At 41.2% G+C, this 21,014-nt stretch overlaps 1 protein-coding gene across 2 annotated transcripts in view; it reads left to right on the forward strand.

Moving 5' to 3' along the window:
• Positions 1-21,014, forward strand: part of RASGEF1B (RasGEF domain family member 1B) — a 528,807-nt gene that overhangs the window by 504,965 nt on the left and 2,828 nt on the right. For both annotated transcript variants that reach the window (XM_087864047.1, XM_045790341.2), the window contains 11 exons: positions 539-661; positions 1,254-1,391; positions 7,351-7,563; positions 8,240-8,314; positions 9,682-9,777; positions 9,893-9,995; positions 11,462-11,541; positions 12,868-12,963; positions 16,921-17,016; positions 17,364-17,487; positions 18,901-18,973. In XM_087864047.1, coding sequence (XP_087720173.1) covers positions 539-661; positions 1,254-1,391; positions 7,351-7,563; positions 8,240-8,314; positions 9,682-9,777; positions 9,893-9,995; positions 11,462-11,541; positions 12,868-12,963; positions 16,921-17,016; positions 17,364-17,487; positions 18,901-18,973 — 1,217 coding nt within the window. The remainder of the gene's footprint in view (positions 1-538; positions 662-1,253; positions 1,392-7,350; positions 7,564-8,239; positions 8,315-9,681; positions 9,778-9,892; positions 9,996-11,461; positions 11,542-12,867; positions 12,964-16,920; positions 17,017-17,363; positions 17,488-18,900; positions 18,974-21,014) is intronic.

The raw sequence follows: 21,014 nt of genomic DNA on the forward strand, positions 1-21,014 counted from the left end.
CAGATGACTTGAAAGCCCGTCTTTGAATGTCCTGGCACAAGCATACAGACACTGCCGTGTGCCACACGGGACACACTGGAGAATTCTTGAGCTGATGTGGGTTGGGTGTTTTTTGTCTTCCTTTGAGTTACCATAATATTTGGACCCAGGTTGGACCCAGAACCAGGTTCAGTACGGTGGTAGAGTTAAGTTAGGTCTACTTCTCTGGGGTGGATTTCATTCTTCTTCACTAGAATGAGTTACGTGTCCTGGTGTCCTGGCTCCCAGAGGAAGGCAGTGAAAGTGTGCTTTGACTAATTTCAGTAGATAAACTTATCTTGTACTTCTGTTATTTTTAGTATGGTTTAAGGGAAGAGATGCCTCAGAAGGCAAAGGAAAAATCCATCTAACGTGTTTTACTACAAAGCATTACTTTGAAAACTGTAGCATATTAACTTTGATCAAGAGAACTTAATGAAATAAGATGTATAATCTATAGGAAAGACATTCGTTTCAGAGAGAATGTAACCATGATGATTTTTTTTTCTTCTTGCCACAGAGAACGTACATATTTACCTTCCTACTCAGTTCTCGGTTATTTATGCATCCATATGAGTTGATGGCCAAAGTTTGCCACTTATGTGTTGAGCACCAGAGACTAAGTGATCCTAATAGCGATAAGGTAATGATGCGTTTTGAACTTTACAATTTACACTATTAGGCGTGGTAACTCGGTCGCTTAGATTTTGTGAAGTTGGTTTCCTTCTCCCCAGGCTGAAGGGCATAAATGGTATCATGGCTATGCAAAAGGAATTGGGAATGGCATAAAGAACACAATATAGGGTCGGACCCTGGAATTATTAGTGTTCATTTTCATCTAAGATCTTTATTTCTCTAACGTTCTTGGTCCTATTGAAACATTTCAGTATATAAACATACTGCAGTGTTAATACCCAAGAGAAAAGCCATCATAACGTGTATGCCGGTCATTATGACCAGTGTGGTCGAATTTTTAAAAATAAACTGTCATGCCCTTCATGCCAAGCAAACAAACAAACCAACCCCCACAAAATAGAGTTAATGCCATGGAAGATCCCTAGATCCTGCCTTTGGCTGGTGGTACTTGGCATTGACTTGGGGGAGGGGGACTCGCTGCTTCTTCAACACCAAAGACTTTGCCCTGGAAGTTGACCAGTGACTCTGTTTGCAGTTACTGATTTGATGCAGTCCATGGTGATAGAGATCACTGAATGAGATTTGCTTTTTCTCCCCAGAACCAGATAAGAAAAATTGCACCCAAGATCCTTCAACTCCTGACAGAATGGACGGAAACGTTTCCTTATGATTTTCGGGATGAAAGAATGATGAGAAACTTAAAAGATCTGGCTCACCGAATAGCCAGTGGCGAGGAGGTTGGTATCCCGAATTTAGCAGAAGCACTTGAATTTCCAGGCCGAGCTGGGGAACTGGTGCTGCATTAGTATCACGATCTCCACTTCCTCCTTCCTGTGTTGCCTCGGGCAAGTCTTCGGCATAGCATGGTGGTCTATTTGGTGTGTCGGATGGGGACGATTACACAACCCCACTTCAGAGGGCTATCATCTGGAGTTTTATGTGATTAATTTGGGGGTATGTTCATGTCAATTCATGCATAGGATTCACATTCCAAGTGTGTTTTAATTTTACTTATACTCTTCTTCCATCTAAAAAGATTTAACATAGCAAGTTACGTATCATGTATGATAATACATATCATATTAATAGATCTAAACACAAATAGATATAAGATAAATAACATAGTAACATATTAACAGATAAGAAGTTGTATGTTGATACATCATAAATAGAAATAGACACTTTGTACCATGGAAGGGAGAAAAACAAATAGGCTCATGTTGAGAAGCAGTCCAGTAGGACAGAACTGCTGTGATTTGAGCGTAAACTCCAAGTAAAAGAGAAATACAGTTGGTTATGTGATTTTCACTGTCAGAAAAGAGAAAGCCTACTAATTTTTCAGGCCATTAAATTAAATGAAATTTTTTAAAACTTTCATATGGAAGACTTTATCTAGGGGGCGTAGAATGACATGGGGGAAACTGCTCTGTATAGTTTTTATAACAAATGCTCCTTGATAGAAAACTGAGGCTATACAATTAATGTGTAATTAGCAAAGGTCATTCTTTGGGAGAGGAGAGGACAAAGAGAAAACGATCCGAGTCTTCTGGTGCCTGGAAGTTGATTAAGGCTAGCACGGAGGGTAGGTGGAGAAAGAGAGCCCCTTGGATATTCTTTCATAAACATCACTTCCCTCAATCCAGCCTTTGATAAGAGGTAACTGGCTGTAACAAATTCAAGGCGATCCTCTTTGAAGCGGGCCTGGAGGGCTGATATTTTGTGTTGAGGCTTGTTGGGCAAGGGTGTCTTCTGTGCTGCCAGCGAGCTCCTGGGAACAAGTTACTTAGGCGCGGATACAACATTTTCACAAGGAAAAGATTGACGAAGCATTTGGCGGTTGTAGAGATGTCTCGTTTCATTCGTTTTAAAATGCATTTTCCCATTATGAGTAACCTTCCTTGAGAACTCATTCTTTCAGTGGTGTGCTGTAAAGATCACGGAACAAGATACCCTATCTGTTGTGTCTACTTCTGGTGAATATATTTTAATACCATTTCCCCCTACCTTAAAAAAATTATATAAGATTTGCAATTGAAAAACTTCATTGCTTCCCTGCAGTGATGTCCTCATGAAAATGGATTTAACCCCTTTACCGCTCCCTTATGACATTATATTGAACCCTGGTGCTCACGACAGCCATGATTTATATCTGTAAGGCTGAATGAGTGGTTTCCTGAGTCGTTTTGCAAGTTATGACTGTTATAATTATTTTGCCAGCTTGCCTGGGACGGGTTCTAGCCAGATATGAATTGGTGGCTCCCTCACTCACAAAGGCAAAAGTCCAGAATCGCAGGGCACTTTTGTAGTAAATCTTACATTGGAGGGCTTATCTGTTGGCTTGCCTGGCAGGGTCAGTCCTGGCTCAGTGAACTTAGTTTAGGACAAGATGCTCAACAGATGAATGGCATCATAAGGACTTTTTCTTGTGTGAAGGCTGAGTCCTGAGTCTTCATTTTAGTTAAGTGGTATTGAGGCACGTAACTTGATGGGTCCATCAACCGACCTTCCCTGGATTACCTTTTTAAAAAGTAGAAATGGTCACTTGATCCTTTCCAAAGGAACACCTTAAAAATCTTTTACAGATAATAAGTGAGCATTCGAAAGTGCCAGATCCGTGGTCTTTTGCTTTTCTTGTCACCGTAGTCAATGAGGGAGATGCCTTCTATCTGTGTCGGCCAGATTGGATCCAGTCTTTTCTTTTTTTTTTTTTTGACAGGCTTAAGCCACTCAAGGGTTAGGGGAAGTGCAAAGGGCCACACCGCCTTTTAACCCGGCTTCCTGTCAGCACTCCTCTGTTAAGAGCAAATCCTTGATAAACCTTGAGATTTTCAGATGGTTTTGAGTGTGAAAGGAGGAGATGGGAGGATAAGCCCGGTCGAACCGAGGAATTGATAACCTAGGGACTGAGCAGCCGAGCCTCACGAGCCGTGATCAGTTAGGGTTTTTCCTTCGGCTCCTTCAGTCCAGGATTCAGAGTCAGGGCCGCCCTTGGCATCAGGTTGACCTGAGTGCGCTTGGGCAGGTTCCCTAAACTCCCTGCGTCTTCTCCGTTCCCGTAAATCGTAGAGGTGACTGCGCTGTGTTACCGTCCCTGTCGGCTCCAAGACTCTGCGATGGATGCTCTTTCCTCAGCTCTTTGCTTGACAGGCCACGTGTCTGTGATGTGCTCCAGTGTCTCTCCTCCGAGAGACCTTCCCTCACCGCCCCAACCGCAGTCACCCCGCGGCCCTCTCACTGTTTGTTTCGCCCCTGTTGTCTTCATAGCACTCTGTGGTTAGTAATTACTTGCTTTTTTTTATGACTTGTTTTTCCCGACTCCTTGCTGTGCCCCCTTTGTTCACCACAGTACCCTTAACCACTAGTGCCTGGCATTTCCTAGGTAATCAGTAGCATTTGAATGAGTGAATGAATGAATGAACGAATGAACTAATCAGTTACTGGAAGAGGGGAAAAAAATATTTCCCTCCACAGGAAGGACTATGGGCTTGGGTTGAGACTTGTTGCTTCTTGCCCGAGACTTTAGGGATTTTTTTTGGCAGTCAATGAATCCAGGTGCACCCTATAAATAATTTTGTCTGGTTCTGCTGAATCTGCTAGGACAGTTCTGCATAATTTGGCTTAATATGTTTCCCCCCTGGGGATTTGCCCAAAATGAAGTGGTTTATTAGGACTTGCCTGCAAGAAACATGAAATGGAGCTAATGATTGAATTACATGACAAATGACTATAGTGGGTAAAATGCAATTTTCTCTTCCTTAAGGGGCTGGTCTTTATTCTGTCTTTATTTGCCAGGTAATTACTGTCACTGGCATTTGAAGTTATAAAAAAGAATAAGAGCATATTTAGCAATTCATGACTCAGTAAGGAAGCATGCTTAACAACACAAAGCTTGGAATGGAATCAAATGGCAGCAGGAAACTTTTTAAAGAGGTCATACATACATACTCTCTTTCTCTGTGTGTTTCTCCTTCTCTGTCTCTGTCTCTCATACATAGACACACACACACACACACACACACACACACACACACAGACTAGTTCTTTATTATTTGAATAGCTTTACCCTATGCCTTATTGTATACATTTTCCCCTTATAATTTGCTGCCTTTTGCTCACTAGCTGAATCCTCGACCTCTTCCCTTAAAAAAGCATATTTTAAAGTGTAGAATAAGAATCTTTCACCAGATACGCCAGTAGAGCATAGATTCTGACACTTTGCTACATACCAGAATCACCTGGGAATATTTATTATGACATTTCACACAGGGGGCTGAAGAAACCACTTTAAGTTCATAGATTTTTTTTTAAAGATTTCATTTATTTATTTGACAGAGAGACAGCCAGCGAGAGAGGGAACACAAGCAGGGGGATGGGAGAGGGAGAAGCAGGCTCCCAGTGGAAGAGCCCGACATGGGGCTCGATCCCAGAATGCTGGGATCACCCCCTGAGCCGAAGGCAGACGCTTAACCCACTGAGCCACCCAGGCACCCCAAGTTCATGGATTTTTAATATAACTCAAAATGATGAAAAGTAGAAGAGCAAGGGAAATAGGGACAAGGGATTTATTTTATTTTATTTTTATTTATTGTTTTTATTGAGATGTAATTGACATATAACATTATATTAGTTTCAGGTGTACAACATAATGATTCGATATTTGCGTATATTATGAAGTGATCACAATAAGTCTTACTAACATCCATCACCACACATAGTTACAGAATTTTTTTTCCTTGTGATGAGAACTTTAAGATCCATTCTCTTAGCAAGTTTCAAAGATGCAGCACAGTATTAACTACAGTCACCGTGCTGTAATTACATCCCAGGACTTATTTATTTTATAATTAGACGTTTGTACCTTTTGACCAGCTTCACCTGTTATGCCCATCCTTTGTCCCCTACTCCACCCCACCATGAGGGATTTAAAATAGCACTTAATTCAATCTTGAACTCCTTCAAATTCCAAAGAAAAAGATATTTTCTTTGAGTGACAAGTGTATTACCAAATAGGTAGCATCTTTTTTTTTTTTAAGATTTTATTTATTTATTTATTTATTTGACACAGAGAGCACAAGCAGGGTGAGCGGCAGAAGCAGAGGAAAAGGGAGAAGCAGGCTCCCCAATGAACAGGGAACCCAGTGTGGGGCTTGATCCCAGGACTCTGGGATCATGACCTGAGCCGAAGGGAGCCGCTTAACCGACTGAGCCACCCAGGTGCCCCTAGATAGTATCTTCTAAACTGATAATCTTAATGCTGTGTGAAAGATAAGTTTTTTGAGGATTCAACTTTTTAAACACTTAGGTATTTCATTAATGATTTAGGGTGGTCTGTGAATATATATAGAAAAAAAAAGGTCATCTAATGGACCAGTTTAAAGAACTGAGTGGAATATACACCAGACAAGTAGAGAGAAAGAAAAGAAAAAGAAGGCTGTGTATGCGTTTTTGCCTTGATTAAGTAAGAATTGATCATTTCCAGATGCATTTGTAATTTTCCTTAAGTATGCAAATGTCTATATTCATTTCAGTTTTTGTTCTTTGGTAAACCAAATTGCGTCTGTAAAATAATATGGTTCTTACACTTGTAGGTAAGGTGCCATTCAGGTTTCAAATAATTAATCTCAAAGTAATACCGTGTGGTACCTTTTAAAAAGGGTCTGACTAAGCACAGGGGCATAACCATAGGCCTTTTCACATCTCAGTTCGCTGGCACCGTCCTCCTTTGGAGCTGTTAACTTGAGGACCGTGCGAGCATGTGTACCTTTCTTAGGTAATTTACCTGCAAGGATGATTGTGTGTGTTTGGCAGTTTGGGGCTAGAAAAGGAAGAATAAAAACACACCATAACTTGTATCATGATAACAGTACCCTAGGGATGGATTGATTGTGAAGTTATTTCTTTGACTTAACGAGGGCTGTAAAAAGTCAAGAGATTGACATTTACGGCTAATACGTGAATTGCTTTTGAAACCAACTGATCTCCAGTGTTGTGGCTGCAGCCTGATGCGGTAGCAGACAAGGCGGCCGCTGGTAATAGCATTACGGGCAGAACGGCCACGTGGAAGAGTCTGGCTGGTTGCGAATGTTAGCACCGACACATGAATGTGAGAGACATGGACAGGAGTCAAATGGAGGTCAGATACCAAAAATGAATATCCACCGCTTCCTCGTGCTAACCCATGTCCTATGTGGAAGTCAGGAAGGTGGTTGGGGGTGGGGGACTGAGGAGTAATGGTATTTGCTGTCGGGCTGGCGTCTGTGCTTGTAGACTAATGAGAGCGGGCCTGAGAGGAGCGGGGAAATCAAGAAGGTGACCCGACAGAAAAAGTGTTAGGAAGAGGATGGTCCGAGTCGAGATCAATGTACTTTAGCCTACCAAAAGTGACGCGGGACGTTCCTACGCCGGCCCAGAGAGCAGCTGGTTCTCTGTAGTAGCGGGTCTAAGATGTCCCTGTGGGGTTTTCCTGGCCCAGCGTGAAGAGCAGCCTGAGGAGAGAGCTAAAGTTTACAGGTCTGAAGGACCACCTTATGTGTTGCGTGTCTCAGACTCTGAGAGCGAGGATGGCTTGTCCCGTCACTGCCCTGGCGGTTCTCCAGCATCCGGGGAGAAGCACTGGACAGCACGGTCTGTGAGTTTGCGTGGTGCTGGGAATGGACACGCAGAGCGGGCTGCAGTCCTTTGCTTTTCCCCCGGCAGACGTACAGGAAGAATGTGCAGCAGATGATCCAGTGTCTAATCCGCAAACTCGCCGCACTCAGCCAGTACGAGGAGGTCCTGGCAAAAATCAGCTCCACGTCCACGGATCGGCTCACCGTTCTCAAGACCAAGCCACAGTCCATACAAAGGGACATCATCACTGTCTGCAGTGACCCTTACACTCTGGCTCAGCAGCTGACTCACATAGAGCTGGTAGGTCCTTGTCACCCTTTGCTGTGGTAACCACAGCAGCTGTTTATCCGCTGTAATGTCACGGGACATTATACTAGAATAATCCAAATGGGAAGTAATATGTGCAATACCTACACTATGTTTTGCTTAGACATTCCAATATGAATGTTTTTGACATTCTGGGAATTCACTTTCTTTTTTTTTTAAGATTTGTTTATTTATTTATTTATTTATTTGAGAGAGAGAGAGAGAGAGAGGAGAGAGAGATTGAGAGCACAGAGGGAGAGGGAGAAGCAGACTCCCCGCTGAGCAGGGAGCCCGATGTGGGGCTCTATCCCAGGACCCTGGGATCATGATCTGAGCCGAAGGCCGACGCTTATCTGTCTAAGCCACCCAGGCACCCTGGGAATTCACTTTAAATACCAATAAGCAAGACTGATGGGCAAATTTATTGACCTACCTCATCTTCTCTACCTTTCCATGACTTGCCCAGCCTTTCACTATGTCAGGTAGCATTGACTCACGCAGAATATTGCCTCTGCTCAGATCTTGAAGATGATGACAATATTTAAAATTAAAGACTCATTTTATAAGCTGCATAAAAAGTGGGGGTCATGCCAAAAGTCAACAGAAGGAGTTAACAGTCCATTTTTTCTCATTTTCTTTAATAAGGTTGACCTGGGGTTTTGTGTTTCAGGAGAGGCTCAATTATATTGGGCCAGAAGAATTTGTTCAGGCGTTTGTGCAGAAGGACCCTTTGGACAATGACAAGGTAAGAATCAGTCTACCTAGAGGTCAGCTCTGAAATTGGAAATGGAATTTCTTAGTCTGTGATGGTGGGTACAAGAGGCAGAAATTGGAATTATTTTGTCTTAGGTTTTACAATCAGAAAGGTTTTTTTTTTCATGAGCCACGTCTGATTCATTGCCGTTTTCTTAAGCCATATCTTCAGGCACCGTCACCATATTCTTCCCCTCTCACAAACGGTTAGCCTCTTCTTCCTCCTTATTGGGAAATTTAATAAGCAAGTAAATGCAGGACTTGTGGTGATGAAGGTAGGAGATAAAAGCATAATGGTTTTAGCAGATTATGTCAGAGAGAAAACACAAGAGAACGCTCATGATTCAACAATAACAGGGCAGTGAAGACAGGATGCACACCCGGCTTGCTGAGCAACGGTCTCCGTTGCTTCGCCTTTTGTTTTGAGGTGAATCTCTCACGACAGGTTTATGGCCTAAGCGAAGCCCACATGTGAAGAAAATAACACGGGGCATGGACTATAAAATCGGTAAACACACATAAGAAATTTTTCCCCCCAGTGACGTCCAGAAGCATCTCAAGTTGTGAGGCAAAGACTGTAACCCCCACTAATGGAAGCCCCCCTTTGGAACTTAGGGTAACAGCTGTTTTCCGGCCTTAGAATAGCTTCCCTCAGTACAGGAAGCAAGGATTAGGTTTTACAGTAGACGGCTAGTGGACTTTTTGTTTGTTAGGGTTTTTTTGAAGGAAGGAAAGAGGAGTGTAATTAACCTGTTCAAGCTTGGCCTTGAACTCCAAGATGGGCTTAACTCCTTTTGCTTTTGAATAATGTGTCATTCACCCTACTAAAGACCATGCTGGCCTAGACTTCCATTTACCTACTGTGGAAGATACTTAGTGTCTTGCTACATGATGCTCCAAAATTTTTTTCTAGACTTAATTGTAAGAGAAAATGTTCTGATCCCCGGCTCTCTCAGCTTCTTGCTGTGTTGCTGGCAATTGGCATTCACACCCCATTTATCAGTCAAGATTGTTTTAGAATGCAGCCAAAACCCTTTGAATTGTGCTTCTGAGGACAGCTCCCACCGAGGGTAACTTAGTTTCCGAGGAGGGAAGGGCACCATTTTGAATGCCTCAGAGTACATTTCTAGACCTTATGGATTTCACCGGACTGTACCGAGAGACTGCGATATATCTGTAAAGGGAGTCAAGAATGTTAGTGATTTTTTTTCTCTCGGTCCCCATCCCCTTGTCTTAGAAAGCTGTCTTGCTCCTATTATTCCATTAACTGGAAGAAAGGCCTATATCTGACAAAAACGAGAGCCTAATCCACTGTCTTTTTTGTCTCCAATTCATCTGCTTCCTTTGCTCTCTCTATAGAGTTGCTACAGCGAACGGAAGAAAACACGAAACTTAGAGGCTTACGTGGAATGGTTCAATCGCCTCAGCTACTTCGTTGCCACAGAAATCTGCATGGTGAGAAAGCAAGTTTTCTCTCACTCTCTCTATTTTTTTTCATACTTATTTTACATCTGTTGGGTCTACATGTTGGATCACTGCCCTGTTTTTGTTCTCCCCCTTTTCTGTAAAGCCTGTAAAGAAGAAGCACCGTGCAAGAATGATCGAGTATTTCATTGACGTAGCTCGGGAGTGTTTTAACATTGGCAACTTCAATTCCCTGATGGCGATAATCTGTGAGTGTTTTCTGGAAGATACGTGTCCTTTTTTTGTCTAGGTCCTATGAAATGTGTCTACTAAAAATTTATACGTCGTACAGTTTTATTAATGAAACTCTACTTTTTAATCCTGAATTGTTTTAGAATGTTCAGAATGTGTTAAATGTCAATGTCGTACAAGTGCGTATGCTCTTTTTGACGTGTGTGAGAATTCATGGAATACATCCCGTCAGTTTGTCCTCATCTGAATATTTATCGATAGACGCTCATAAGTGAGAGAGTTGTGTAAATGAAGGGTTGTAAAAAGTGTTTGGGCAGCCTGTGTGTCAAGCATTAGAGAAATGCATGACCCGAGACTACATCGTATGATTCTATCAGTATGGCCCGGAGGGTGGCCTGAGAAACTGGAACATGTTCGGACTGTCCATGCTCCTAGTACTTTCCACCTGCAGCATCTTATTACCCTGGTGTGCAAACTGTGCTCCTCCTTTGTGTCGTGGGGATTTTAATACCAGTGACCGTGTTTCTTTCCATTCATCCTATAAACATAGTGCATGGGGTCATGCCACAATTATTGATAGTGACTCTTTCATTTAAAAATACCCTAATCTATAGGATAAATCATATGTTTATCCTACACATTGTAGGTATTCAGTAAATAGTTGAATATTTACCTGACCCTTTAGAGTCAGAGTCAATTGGAAGTCGGAGAATCCACCAAATGTGTAATTCAGTGCTTTTGATCCTGATAACTCCCCCCTCTTACCAATTCTGTTTTCCATTTACTTTTTGACATAATTTTCCTTGTTTTCTCCCTAAAAATACTCACCAAATTTCAGCTCTTTGTCTGGTTTACTTCTTGAATATAGGGAACAGAAAGATCATTTAAATCAGGGACCTGAAAGTCCATGGTCTGGGTAACAGAAGATTACTTCATTTTCCCCCGTATACCATTAAGAAAATGTCAAGACCAGCCATGTCATGGGAGAAAGTATTTGTAATACATTATAGCTGAAAAAGAACTTGTATCCAGACTCTATAAAGGACCCTATGAATCAATAATAAGAAGACAAATAACCCAATGAAAAATGGCAGATTCTTAGATATGTCACAAAATTTTGCTTTCATATACTTACTATTATATTATAGATAATAAGCATATGAAAATATGTTCCATTAATTAGTCATCAGAGAAATACAAATTAAAATCACCATGTAAAACCATTTCACACACTGGAATGACTGAAATTAAAAGGACTGGGTGAACCAAATATTGGTGAGGGCGAGGAACAAGAGGAATTCTCACATATTATTGGTGGGACTATGAAATGGTATTTCTACTGTGGAAAACTGGCAGGTTTTTTATTAAGTCAACTTACTTACACTTAATAATGAACACTTTTTTGGAGGATCACTTCAAGTGACTTTTCTTATTTGTCTGTTTCCGCTTGTTCTCCCCCCGCAACTCCATTTTAAATGGGAAGCTGGCATGAACATGAGCCCAGTGTCTCGACTGAAAAAAACATGGGCCAAAGTGAAGACCGCGAAGTTTGATGTTCTCGAGGTATGTGAAGCTGACGCCTCGCTGTTAACACTGTACTCCCAGGAAGTGGGATTCTGCCGCGTGAGTTTGCCTCTAGATCAGGGAGTACTACAGAGAAGAAAGCCCATCTACCCTTCCAGACGTAGGGAATGGAAGGGGGTTAGAACTGGCGGAGGGGAGAATAAGCCAGGTTGTAGACCGGCCCTCTCATAGGCAGAGGTGTCCATTTTGAGGAGAACCGACTGAAGAAATGGTGACCTGTCAGTTACATCCCATCACGGCCAGGACGGAATTTGGATCCTGAACCGTTAGGAGTGCTGCTTCAGAGCGGGCCCCGTAACTTCATTTATTTACAGCGCCCCAGGGGAAAGGTTCCCGTCCCTGTAGAAATACCCGTTCGCCATCCTTTCAGCAAATTTAGCTAACCTGTGCAAAAGCTCTTCCAGTATAATTCTGAGGATAGTAAGAATTGTACATAAAGGCATTTGTGTTTGGGTCATATTAATGTCATTGTCACCTTGGCAGGTTGGTACTTTGAATCAATGGTCTTGGGAGATAATAAAAAAAATGTTCTTTCCTAAGTTTTCCTCTAAATTGGGAAGTATCATTGGATATATTGCATTGTGCTTTTATTCGTATTGTCTAATAAATGCCTTTTCCTTCTTATAAGATAATATCCTTCAATTAATTGTGAATGATTTGTTAACAAATGCAAAGAACGAGTTCACCGCAAAGGGTTGGATCACTGTGCACGGCCAACCATCAGCTGATCCATTACCATTCAAACGAAACCTGGAAATGGCTTCTTATGCTGGTGTTTATTCTTCGTTATCTATTTTAAGTCTAATCTCCACAGTGAACCTGGAAAGAATTTGGTCTAGGTTTGACATTACTGAAGCTGACGTCAGCTTATTTAAATGAACCAAACCTCAGCAAAGAAAACGTTTGTGTTCTGATGTGTTTTATGCCTACACGTGTGTGTGTGTGTGTGTGTGTATATGAGAGGGATAAATCCTATCCTTAATGAGTTCTCTCACCTATTGCAATTCTTAAAAAAGATCTATTTATTTTAGAGAGAAAGAGAGAGATAACGGGAGTAGGGAGGGGCAGAGGGAGAGAGAAATCCAAGCAGACTCCACACTGAGCATGGAGCCCTACACAGGGCTTGATCTCATGACCCTGAGGTCGGGGCCTGAGCTGAAACCAAGAGCCAGGCACTTAACCAACTATGCTACCCAGGCACCCATCGCCTATTGCAATTTTTTACGTAGGGTTAAAAGTATGATCTTGCAAACTTTCTGCCGGTGAGAAGTAAATGATTAATAGTCTTCTCTCTTTTGTGGACAGCATCAGATGGACCCTTCAAGTAATTTCTACAATTACCGAACAGCTCTTCGTGGGGCAGCACAAAGGTCTTTAACGGCTCACAGCAGCAGAGAGAAGGTATGTGCCGAAAGGAGTTGTACTCACGGTAGAGCTGCCGTGTGTTGCAGTGAAATGCAACGTGAACTCCCGCCCCGAGCTGCTTTAACCTGTTCCCATCTAAGAGAGAAGTTGATGTACTATGGAAATGTTTATGCTTTGCCACACAGAGAAGGGGAATGCTAAAGGAAGGTACCGTGTTATTATCCATTATAAATGGATATTACTATGTTATTGCATTATTTAAATGATCATTTTCTAATATGTCTTAGTTGTTTTTCAAGCAATAAATTAAGTCTTATGTTAAGATGACTGATAGATAACATTAGAGTAATTTGGTTTAATTGAAAATAGACATTTCAGCTCTGCACAAGGTAGCTGATTTAGTGTAACCTTTTTTCTTAAAAGAATTAGCTTACCTCCCATGGTTAAGTCATTTATTTTCAGAAAGTAGGTTAGTTGCTGTCGCATTAGGCCTGCTGTTTTAATTGGATATATGGGTAGCAGAAAAAGTATAGGGATGATATCTGAGAAATTAATGGTCCTTACTCTATCTACTGTTCCCTGAAACAGTTTAATACTACCCTGGATCTATCATACCCTCGACTCTGAGGGTCCTTTCTTGGCCCATGTCAGTGGCCTATTTCCTTAGGTAGAAAGGAAAAGTCATTTCGATGTTTAAGGATCATGATATTTGCAAAGTAAATACCTGGTTATGGTAAATGGGCTGATGAAGTTGTTTGATGAAAGTTACGTTTTGCTTAGATTCTATCCATCTTTTAAACTGTATCTTCAACAAATTTTTAGAAATGAGGGTAAAAAACGTTTCAGGGCATCTCAATCCCTTCCACAAAAAAGCTTCAGCCTCAGTGATCTGTAATAAAAACAAACACAAAAAGAAATGCCACCTTTTGAAAATGTTTAATTGGTTCTCAACAAAATCCAAAATATCAGTGCTGATAACATTTGAGAGACACTGTGAATACATTATTTTTTTTTAAATAAAGAGACAAGGTCAGAGAGGAGATGAAGCAGGGAAAACTGTCTCACATTAGCCTGACAGAGAGTACAAGCTCTTAGGTTTTACTTGCCCAAATCTCAGCATCCCTGTGACAAGACTGAGAAAAAAATTGAATCAGAAGTTTCTTCAGCTTCAGGAAATCAGCACATGGGGGGCTGTCTGCTCCCTCTCATTCCCCCTCCCAGCTGGATGCCAGGCTCCGTCTGCGGGACCCTCCAGGAGAGCCAGGAGGCTGTGGAATCCTGTCTCTAGCAGGGAGCTGGAGTCCTGGCCAAAGTCATTCTGAAGTCCAGCCCCCCAGAAAGACTGTACTTGTGGGACTCTAATAGCTCTTACCAGAACACAGTCCAAAGTATTTACCCTTTCACATCATTTAATAAATTCTGTCCGCTTTAGTTCTGTTGTCCTTTTAAACCAGTTCTGTGTGAGCATATGAATTGTACTCTTGAGTTCATAAAACAAATGAAATCACCACCATAAAAAAAAATGCCATTGCTTTTTCACAATTGGTCTCAAAGGCTATGAATGAAAACATTTCTGGGTAAAATGCATCTTTTATTCAGGAGAGTTGGGGTTTATTTTTCCTTTTTTTGAAGTGAGAAGAAACTCTCTTTATTCCTAAGTAATTTAAAAATCTTTCTAGCAACATGGTTCGGGGTAATAGCATCTTTAATATTCTTTCAAATTGTAAGTTTATGTGGCCAAGGTGGCACATCTCTAGGTCCCATATCATAGAACAAATCAATTCTGTCTTCCACATAGAGGCCCTTAAATGATCTTTAAATAGCTATTTTTCCTATGGGTGCTCATGCCTCCAGGTTTTTAACCATTCCTCATGTGATTCCATGGATTTAAATCCTTTTACCGTTCCATTTATGTTCATGGGAACTCGTTCCTGCTCAACAGCGTTCATTTCTAGGTATGAAACGGATAATGCCTCCAGGTGTATTTGCCAAGTCTCTGAATGAAGAATATTTTGAAAGAGGGGTGCCTGGCTGGCTCAGTTGGCGAAGCATGCATGGGACTCTTGATCTCAGGGTCGTGGGTTCGAGCTCCATGTTGGGGGTAGAGATTCCTTAAATAAAATTTAAAAAAATATTTTGAAAGGGAATTAGAAAACATTATTACTTGAGAAGTTCTCCCATTAAAGACATCATTGGCAGGATCTCCCAGAAACCAGGCTTTTACTCCCTCCTATCGGTAACCCATACATCTACCTTAGTGCCTGGAAATCCAAAGTCCTTATAATCTCCTGATTTTTATTATGTTAGGTTTGTTGTAGGGGCTGCAGATATGAAGAGAACTATCAATGAGTAAATTAGAAGTTGAAGAGCCTGTGAGACTTCTTTCTGGCATGTGGGCGTAAGGAACGGAACAGTGAAGGGAGATTACGTATATTTCTATATTGTGTGGCTCCCGGGCTATCCTAAAACAGGTGGTGGGCCTGGGCTGGTTTGCGGGCCACCATTTGTAGACTCGTGGCTTGTACTGCCAATAACTGTGGGGCCGCATCTTAAGCCAAGGTCCAACAGAGTCCAAAACCCAAGCTTCCCCATCAGAGGTGGTCTTCCAAAGAAGTGGGGTCCGGGGTGTGCTTTTTCATTGTTACAATGGCTGTTCAGTCCTAAAATAACAGAGGATTAGCCAGTAATATTTGAAGGGGAAGGTAATGAGGGGATCTTTACTGATTCAGCCTGAGAGACTCGCACAGACAATGGCAAATGATTACAAGTGCACTCAGAGACGCCGTCAAAGCTGCAGGTCCACTTCGGCCATTACAGCCGCCAAGGACATAAAAAATAACCAAAGCTTGTGTTTTTTGAATGACTTTCGGGGGAAATCTGAGTTGATCTCTTGAAGTGAAAATGGAGACTTCATATTTTTGCGTATGAGCCCAAATGTATGTTTTCCAGGGCTCCCATCCATTTAGTGTAGACATACTCCATGAGTCATAGGCTTAGGGAAACTTCAAAAACCTGCTCTTGGGTAAACAGCAGAGGCCCACAACTTGTGTTTGGATCACGGTTCACACTGTAGCAAATTTAGAATCTTCAAAAACTTGTTGGCATTTGAGAAAAGGTGGAGTTACCATGTCTGAGCTTTGTTCTTTGTTTGTTATGGGCTCGGTAGGATTTAGGATAGTTTCTTAGAGATTATTATTGTAGGTTAATTAATTAAATACCATCTCATCAAATCAAAGACCCGAGGCAGGCGAGTCTTACTCGAGGTTTAGTTCTTCAAACAGCCATTAATCCTAATTTACACATTTATATTCCTCCTCCACTTGGACACACCTCACAACATACTGTGCAAGGTACTGCCTAGGTGATTTCCCATGAGAACAGGTGCCTACGTGTTCTGTCTTATGAAGGCCAGGTTTACCCAATAGGAAGTTGCCAGCGACTATTACCTAAGACCCTGAGCTCTCACGTTATCTTGAGCAAGGGTAAAATGTCCATCTAAAAAGAAATTCATCTAAAATGTAGACGTCTAAATGATACAGCAGTACAGATTTCTAGCAGAGAGATGGGTCACATATCTTACAATCTTGGTACCTGCAGCGACAGGTGTTCTATTAATAGTTTGCTCTAATTAAGGGATCGCTAAATGAAAAGCAAGAGTTCTTTTATCTCTTCTTCCATTGATTAGAGCTGGAACTTTTTGATTTATGATACACTGTTGCAGTGGGGAAGACGGCAAAAGCTACATGAAGCCACCCACCTCCTAATGCTTGTTGTCTTTGCTGGGGTTTGGTTATTAATAGCATTTGCATCTGTAGCAAAATTATGCAAGGGAGAAAACTGCTGTCATGGGTGGTGAACAAAACACTGTGTCTTAATTCATCATAGCCTATTACGTAAGCCAGCACTACTGTCGCTCATGCATTTCTTGTATTGTTTGATGAGAGGCTGAATATCTATTTGCCCAAGCAAACCCAAGTCTTTTCTTTTCTCTAGATTGTGATACCGTTCTTCAGTCTTTTAATCAAAGATATTTACTTCCTCAATGAGGGCTGTGCCAACCGCCTTCCAAATGGCCACGTCAACTTTGAGGTAAGGGTAGGCCACAGAATCTGAGCACGGAGAGGGGTCAGCCTCTCCAACGTTCCATTTGGGGCCAGGCAGCCTACGCAGATTCTGAAGTTCTAGAACCCAGTTTTCTCTTTGTTGTTTTGTAAGAAAATAACACTACTGAGTAGAATAAATTAGCTGCAACATTATTATTGGTTATTATCTGGAGGTATGTGAGTAAATGTTTACCTGTTCCTCACAAATACCTATAGCTAGTTTTTATTAAATTAAGAAAATTATGTAGTTCAGTTGATTCGAAGCCAGAGGAAGAGATTAAATGGAATGCTCATGATTTTTTATGACCGCTTTTCAATTTTCTTTTTTCTTAGAAATTTTGGGAACTGGCCAAACAAGTGAGTGAATTCATGACGTGGAAACAGGTAGAGTGTCCATTTGAGAGGGACCGGAAGATCTTGCAATATCTACTCACGGTGCCAGTCTTCAGTGAAGATGGTGAGCAAGCCTAGCAGCTGGGGCTGCCCCCAGCATCCCCAAACCCTGCAATTAGGAAATGGGTGCAAACATGCCTGCCGTTTGGTTCCTCATGTAACATCAGGCCTGTCTTCTGACCTGGTCCAGCTTAAGAGTTTTCTGTTGCACAGGAAACCGTATGGTTTATCCCTAAAATATTTGCCAGGCACTCACTCTTCACTCATCAACAGATTGTTTCTGTATTTAAACATTCTTTTTATTTTTAATTTAATTCTATTATTATTATTTTTTAAGATTTTATATATTTGACACAGAGAGAGAGCGAACACAAGCAGGGGGATTAGGAGAGGGAGAAGCAGGCTTCCCGCTGATCAGGGAGCCCGATGCAGGGCTCGATCCCAGGACCCTGGGATCATGACCAGAGCCGGAGGCAGCTGCTTAACTGACTGAGCCACCCAGGTGCCCCTAAACATTCTTTATAATACTAGAGCTGCAGAGTTTTTGGCACAAATGGAAAGGTTTTGAAGGACTTTATCCCCCCATGTTTGGACTTGTTTCATTGGAGAAAAACGGTGTTTTGTTTGTGGTATGTTGATACTAAAAGTAATTTGAAAAAACAAAAATTTTAAAAAAAAGAAACCAGTTAGTTGCTACCTGCTGCTATTTGAAAAAGTAGTGGAAAATCTTCACCTGTTAAAACATTAAGGAATTTGAGGCAGAAACAGTGATTTTACTGAAAAAAATTGATGAGAAGAGAGTTAAAGTTTGTAAAAGACTTAGGGATTTATTCTTTTGATCTTTTATATCCTAATATTCTAGAAATCAAAGGTATTATTAACAGTTTCTCATAGCAGATTGATAGTGTTTTTGATAATGACTGAAGTGCATTTTGCATTAATATTACCCGTTCCAGAGGGGACTTGATTGCTATTAACCTCTACAAATAGGATTAATAGCAAGCTTTTAAATCTTTGAATGAGATTCTTTTTGATTTAAAAATAAAGAAAAAATATTAGAAAAATGAAAAAGTGGCCTGGAAAATCTGGCTTTTTTAGTAGGAAAGGTTTTTTAAAAATCAAAGCTACCAGGAAAGGATCCCCGCCCCCCTTTCATCCCCTTCTTCAAAAGAACATAAATGTGAGCGTGTGATAGCATCATGTGGCTTGCATTTGTAAGCTGTTTCTCCTCATAAACTGTCATTTAACTAAGTGCCTTTTTGGCCTAGAGGCCCGTGGGTTTTTGTTGAGATGGTCATCCGGCAAAGTAATATTTTGTGTTCTTAATGAAACTATGATGCTTCTCCATTATAATTGAATATGTTAAAGCGTTTTGCTTTAGGGTTTAGCTCACGTTAAATAGGAGATGGATGGTGGTGGGTAATACAGCAGGAGAAGGCCTCAGTTTTCATGCATTCTTACTTTTGGTTGATTGTAGCGCTCTACCTGGCTTCCTATGAGAGTGAAGGACCTGAAAATCATATAGAGAAGGACAGATGGAAGTCCTTAAGGTGAGTCTCTGTGCTTCTCATTGCTGTGAACCTCCATAGGCCATGTTGGACTTACTTGAGGAAAGCCACTGCTTTCTGTAGCAAGTCCCTTCCTGTGTGTTCCGAGTCCTCTCTGCTCCTTATCGCTTGTCACCTGAATCTTTGTGGCTGCGAATCCTCATTGCCATCATTGAGTTTTATCGCCTTTCACTTTTTCATACTGTCAGATATACAGTGACTCTGCTTTCCTTTCTTTCTCACATTACTTTATGGAGTAAGGAACGGAGATTATCCCATAGTATGTGTGGTAGAAAGAGCACTGACTCATTCTCATCAACTAAAAGATAACAAGTTCAGACTCTATTTCTGAATAGTTCTAACACTAAAATTTTATTTGACCTGAGATAAAAGAGACCCAAGTACCAGTTGGTTCAGTAAATCTGAGTGTGTCACTGTTTTAGCAGCTGGATCTTGGTCTCCATTTTATTTTGAGAGAAAGAGGAAGTTGGGACTTTATTTATCTTTTAAAAATTTACTTATTTGAGAGGTGGGGAGGGGTAGAGGGGGAAAGAGAGAGAGAGAGTCCCAAGCAGACGCCCTCCTGAGTGCAGAGCCTGATGCAGGGCTTGATCTCAGGACCCTGAGATCATGACCTGAGCGGAAATCAAGAGTTGGCTGCTCAACGGACTGAGCCGCCCAGGTGCCCCCGAAGTTGGGACTTTAAACATAATAGAGAATCTATTCAAATTAAAGAGTTGTGTTATTCTATTGGTATTTTCAAAAAAATAAGGATAGGTAAATAGGTAAAAGTATATTTTAACCATCTGAGATATTTTAATAGCTAAAATAGCCCAGGATAAAGTAATCGTATAATCAAAATTGCTCTATTTGTATCTCCACTAAGAGACTCTGGGAGCATGTGCCTTTTGGTACCAGGGTGGACAAACACATTTCTCTTCTTCGTAAAGTCATTTAGGAGTCTTCATTATACTTGATATTGGGCTACGTTTCATGAACCAGGGTATCTTAGGTATATTTGGTTTTGTGTGATTTCATTTGTTTCAAGGGAAAATTTAGATTTTCTGTGTACCTCTCAGTGATGAGGGATGAGGTACAGAGGCAACAGAATTATTATCCTTAGAACGCGTCATGGTGAGAGGGAAAGGATCAGAGATGTTTCTTTTATCCCGGACACAAGCGTAAAGAAGGTGTGGCCAACACCTGGAGTCAAGGGACTGTAACAGGCTTGCTGGGCGGGTGCTCAAATCTACTTTTATGAAATTGTGTGCCTGTCAGTGGCATATTTATATTAAAATTTCGTATTACTCTGTTGGGTTAAAGGATATTTACGGCACTCTTCAGTGTTATTCGCCTGTAAAACGTGATCCTCAGCGTCCACACCTTGCTGGATAAGAGCTTAGGAATGACTCCTTGTTGTTGTTCTTTTTAGGCGAACTTTGCTTTCCGTGTTTCTCCTCTTTTTAATTCCCTTTCTATTTTTTTGTGAGAGCATGAAGTTGATATGGCCCCTGAGGATAGCTTATTAACTTTTGTGACTTTTATAGGATTTTTAAAGAACTAGTAGGCAGGTAAATTAGCTGTACTTAAATGATACCTGGTATCGGCATTGCCTGTGAAATCCAGACACATTAAATAGTCCAAGCCTCCCATGTACTTCTTTTCCAGGCTTTTCTGATTGTTATTCTTTTATGCCATATTCCTAGTGGTGAGTAGGGCTTGTAAAGTCAAAGAGTTGATAGTAAAAACTAAAGACCTAATTACACAATCTCTTCCCATATCTGTAGATACCATACACACAATATACAACAACAGTTAACATTCGACTGGTTGAAATGTGACCAGAGAATTTAGTTGAGAATTTAGAAATATGGAGTGAAAACGAGAGTGCCCTGTACTGGCTTAAATTCAGACACAAATCTATGAATCTGTCTGCAGTTGTGCTCCACTCAAAAGTGTTCAGTAATAACGCCTCTGATAAGCATTCATTGAGGGGCCAGCCCCAGCACAAATAGAGAGAATGGTATACGGGGAAATATGTATA

Source organism: Ursus americanus, chromosome 8, assembly GCF_024610735.1.
Source record: "Ursus americanus isolate L20-20 chromosome 8, mUrsAme1.1.p, whole genome shotgun sequence".
NCBI lineage: Eukaryota > Metazoa > Chordata > Mammalia > Carnivora > Ursidae > Ursus > Ursus americanus.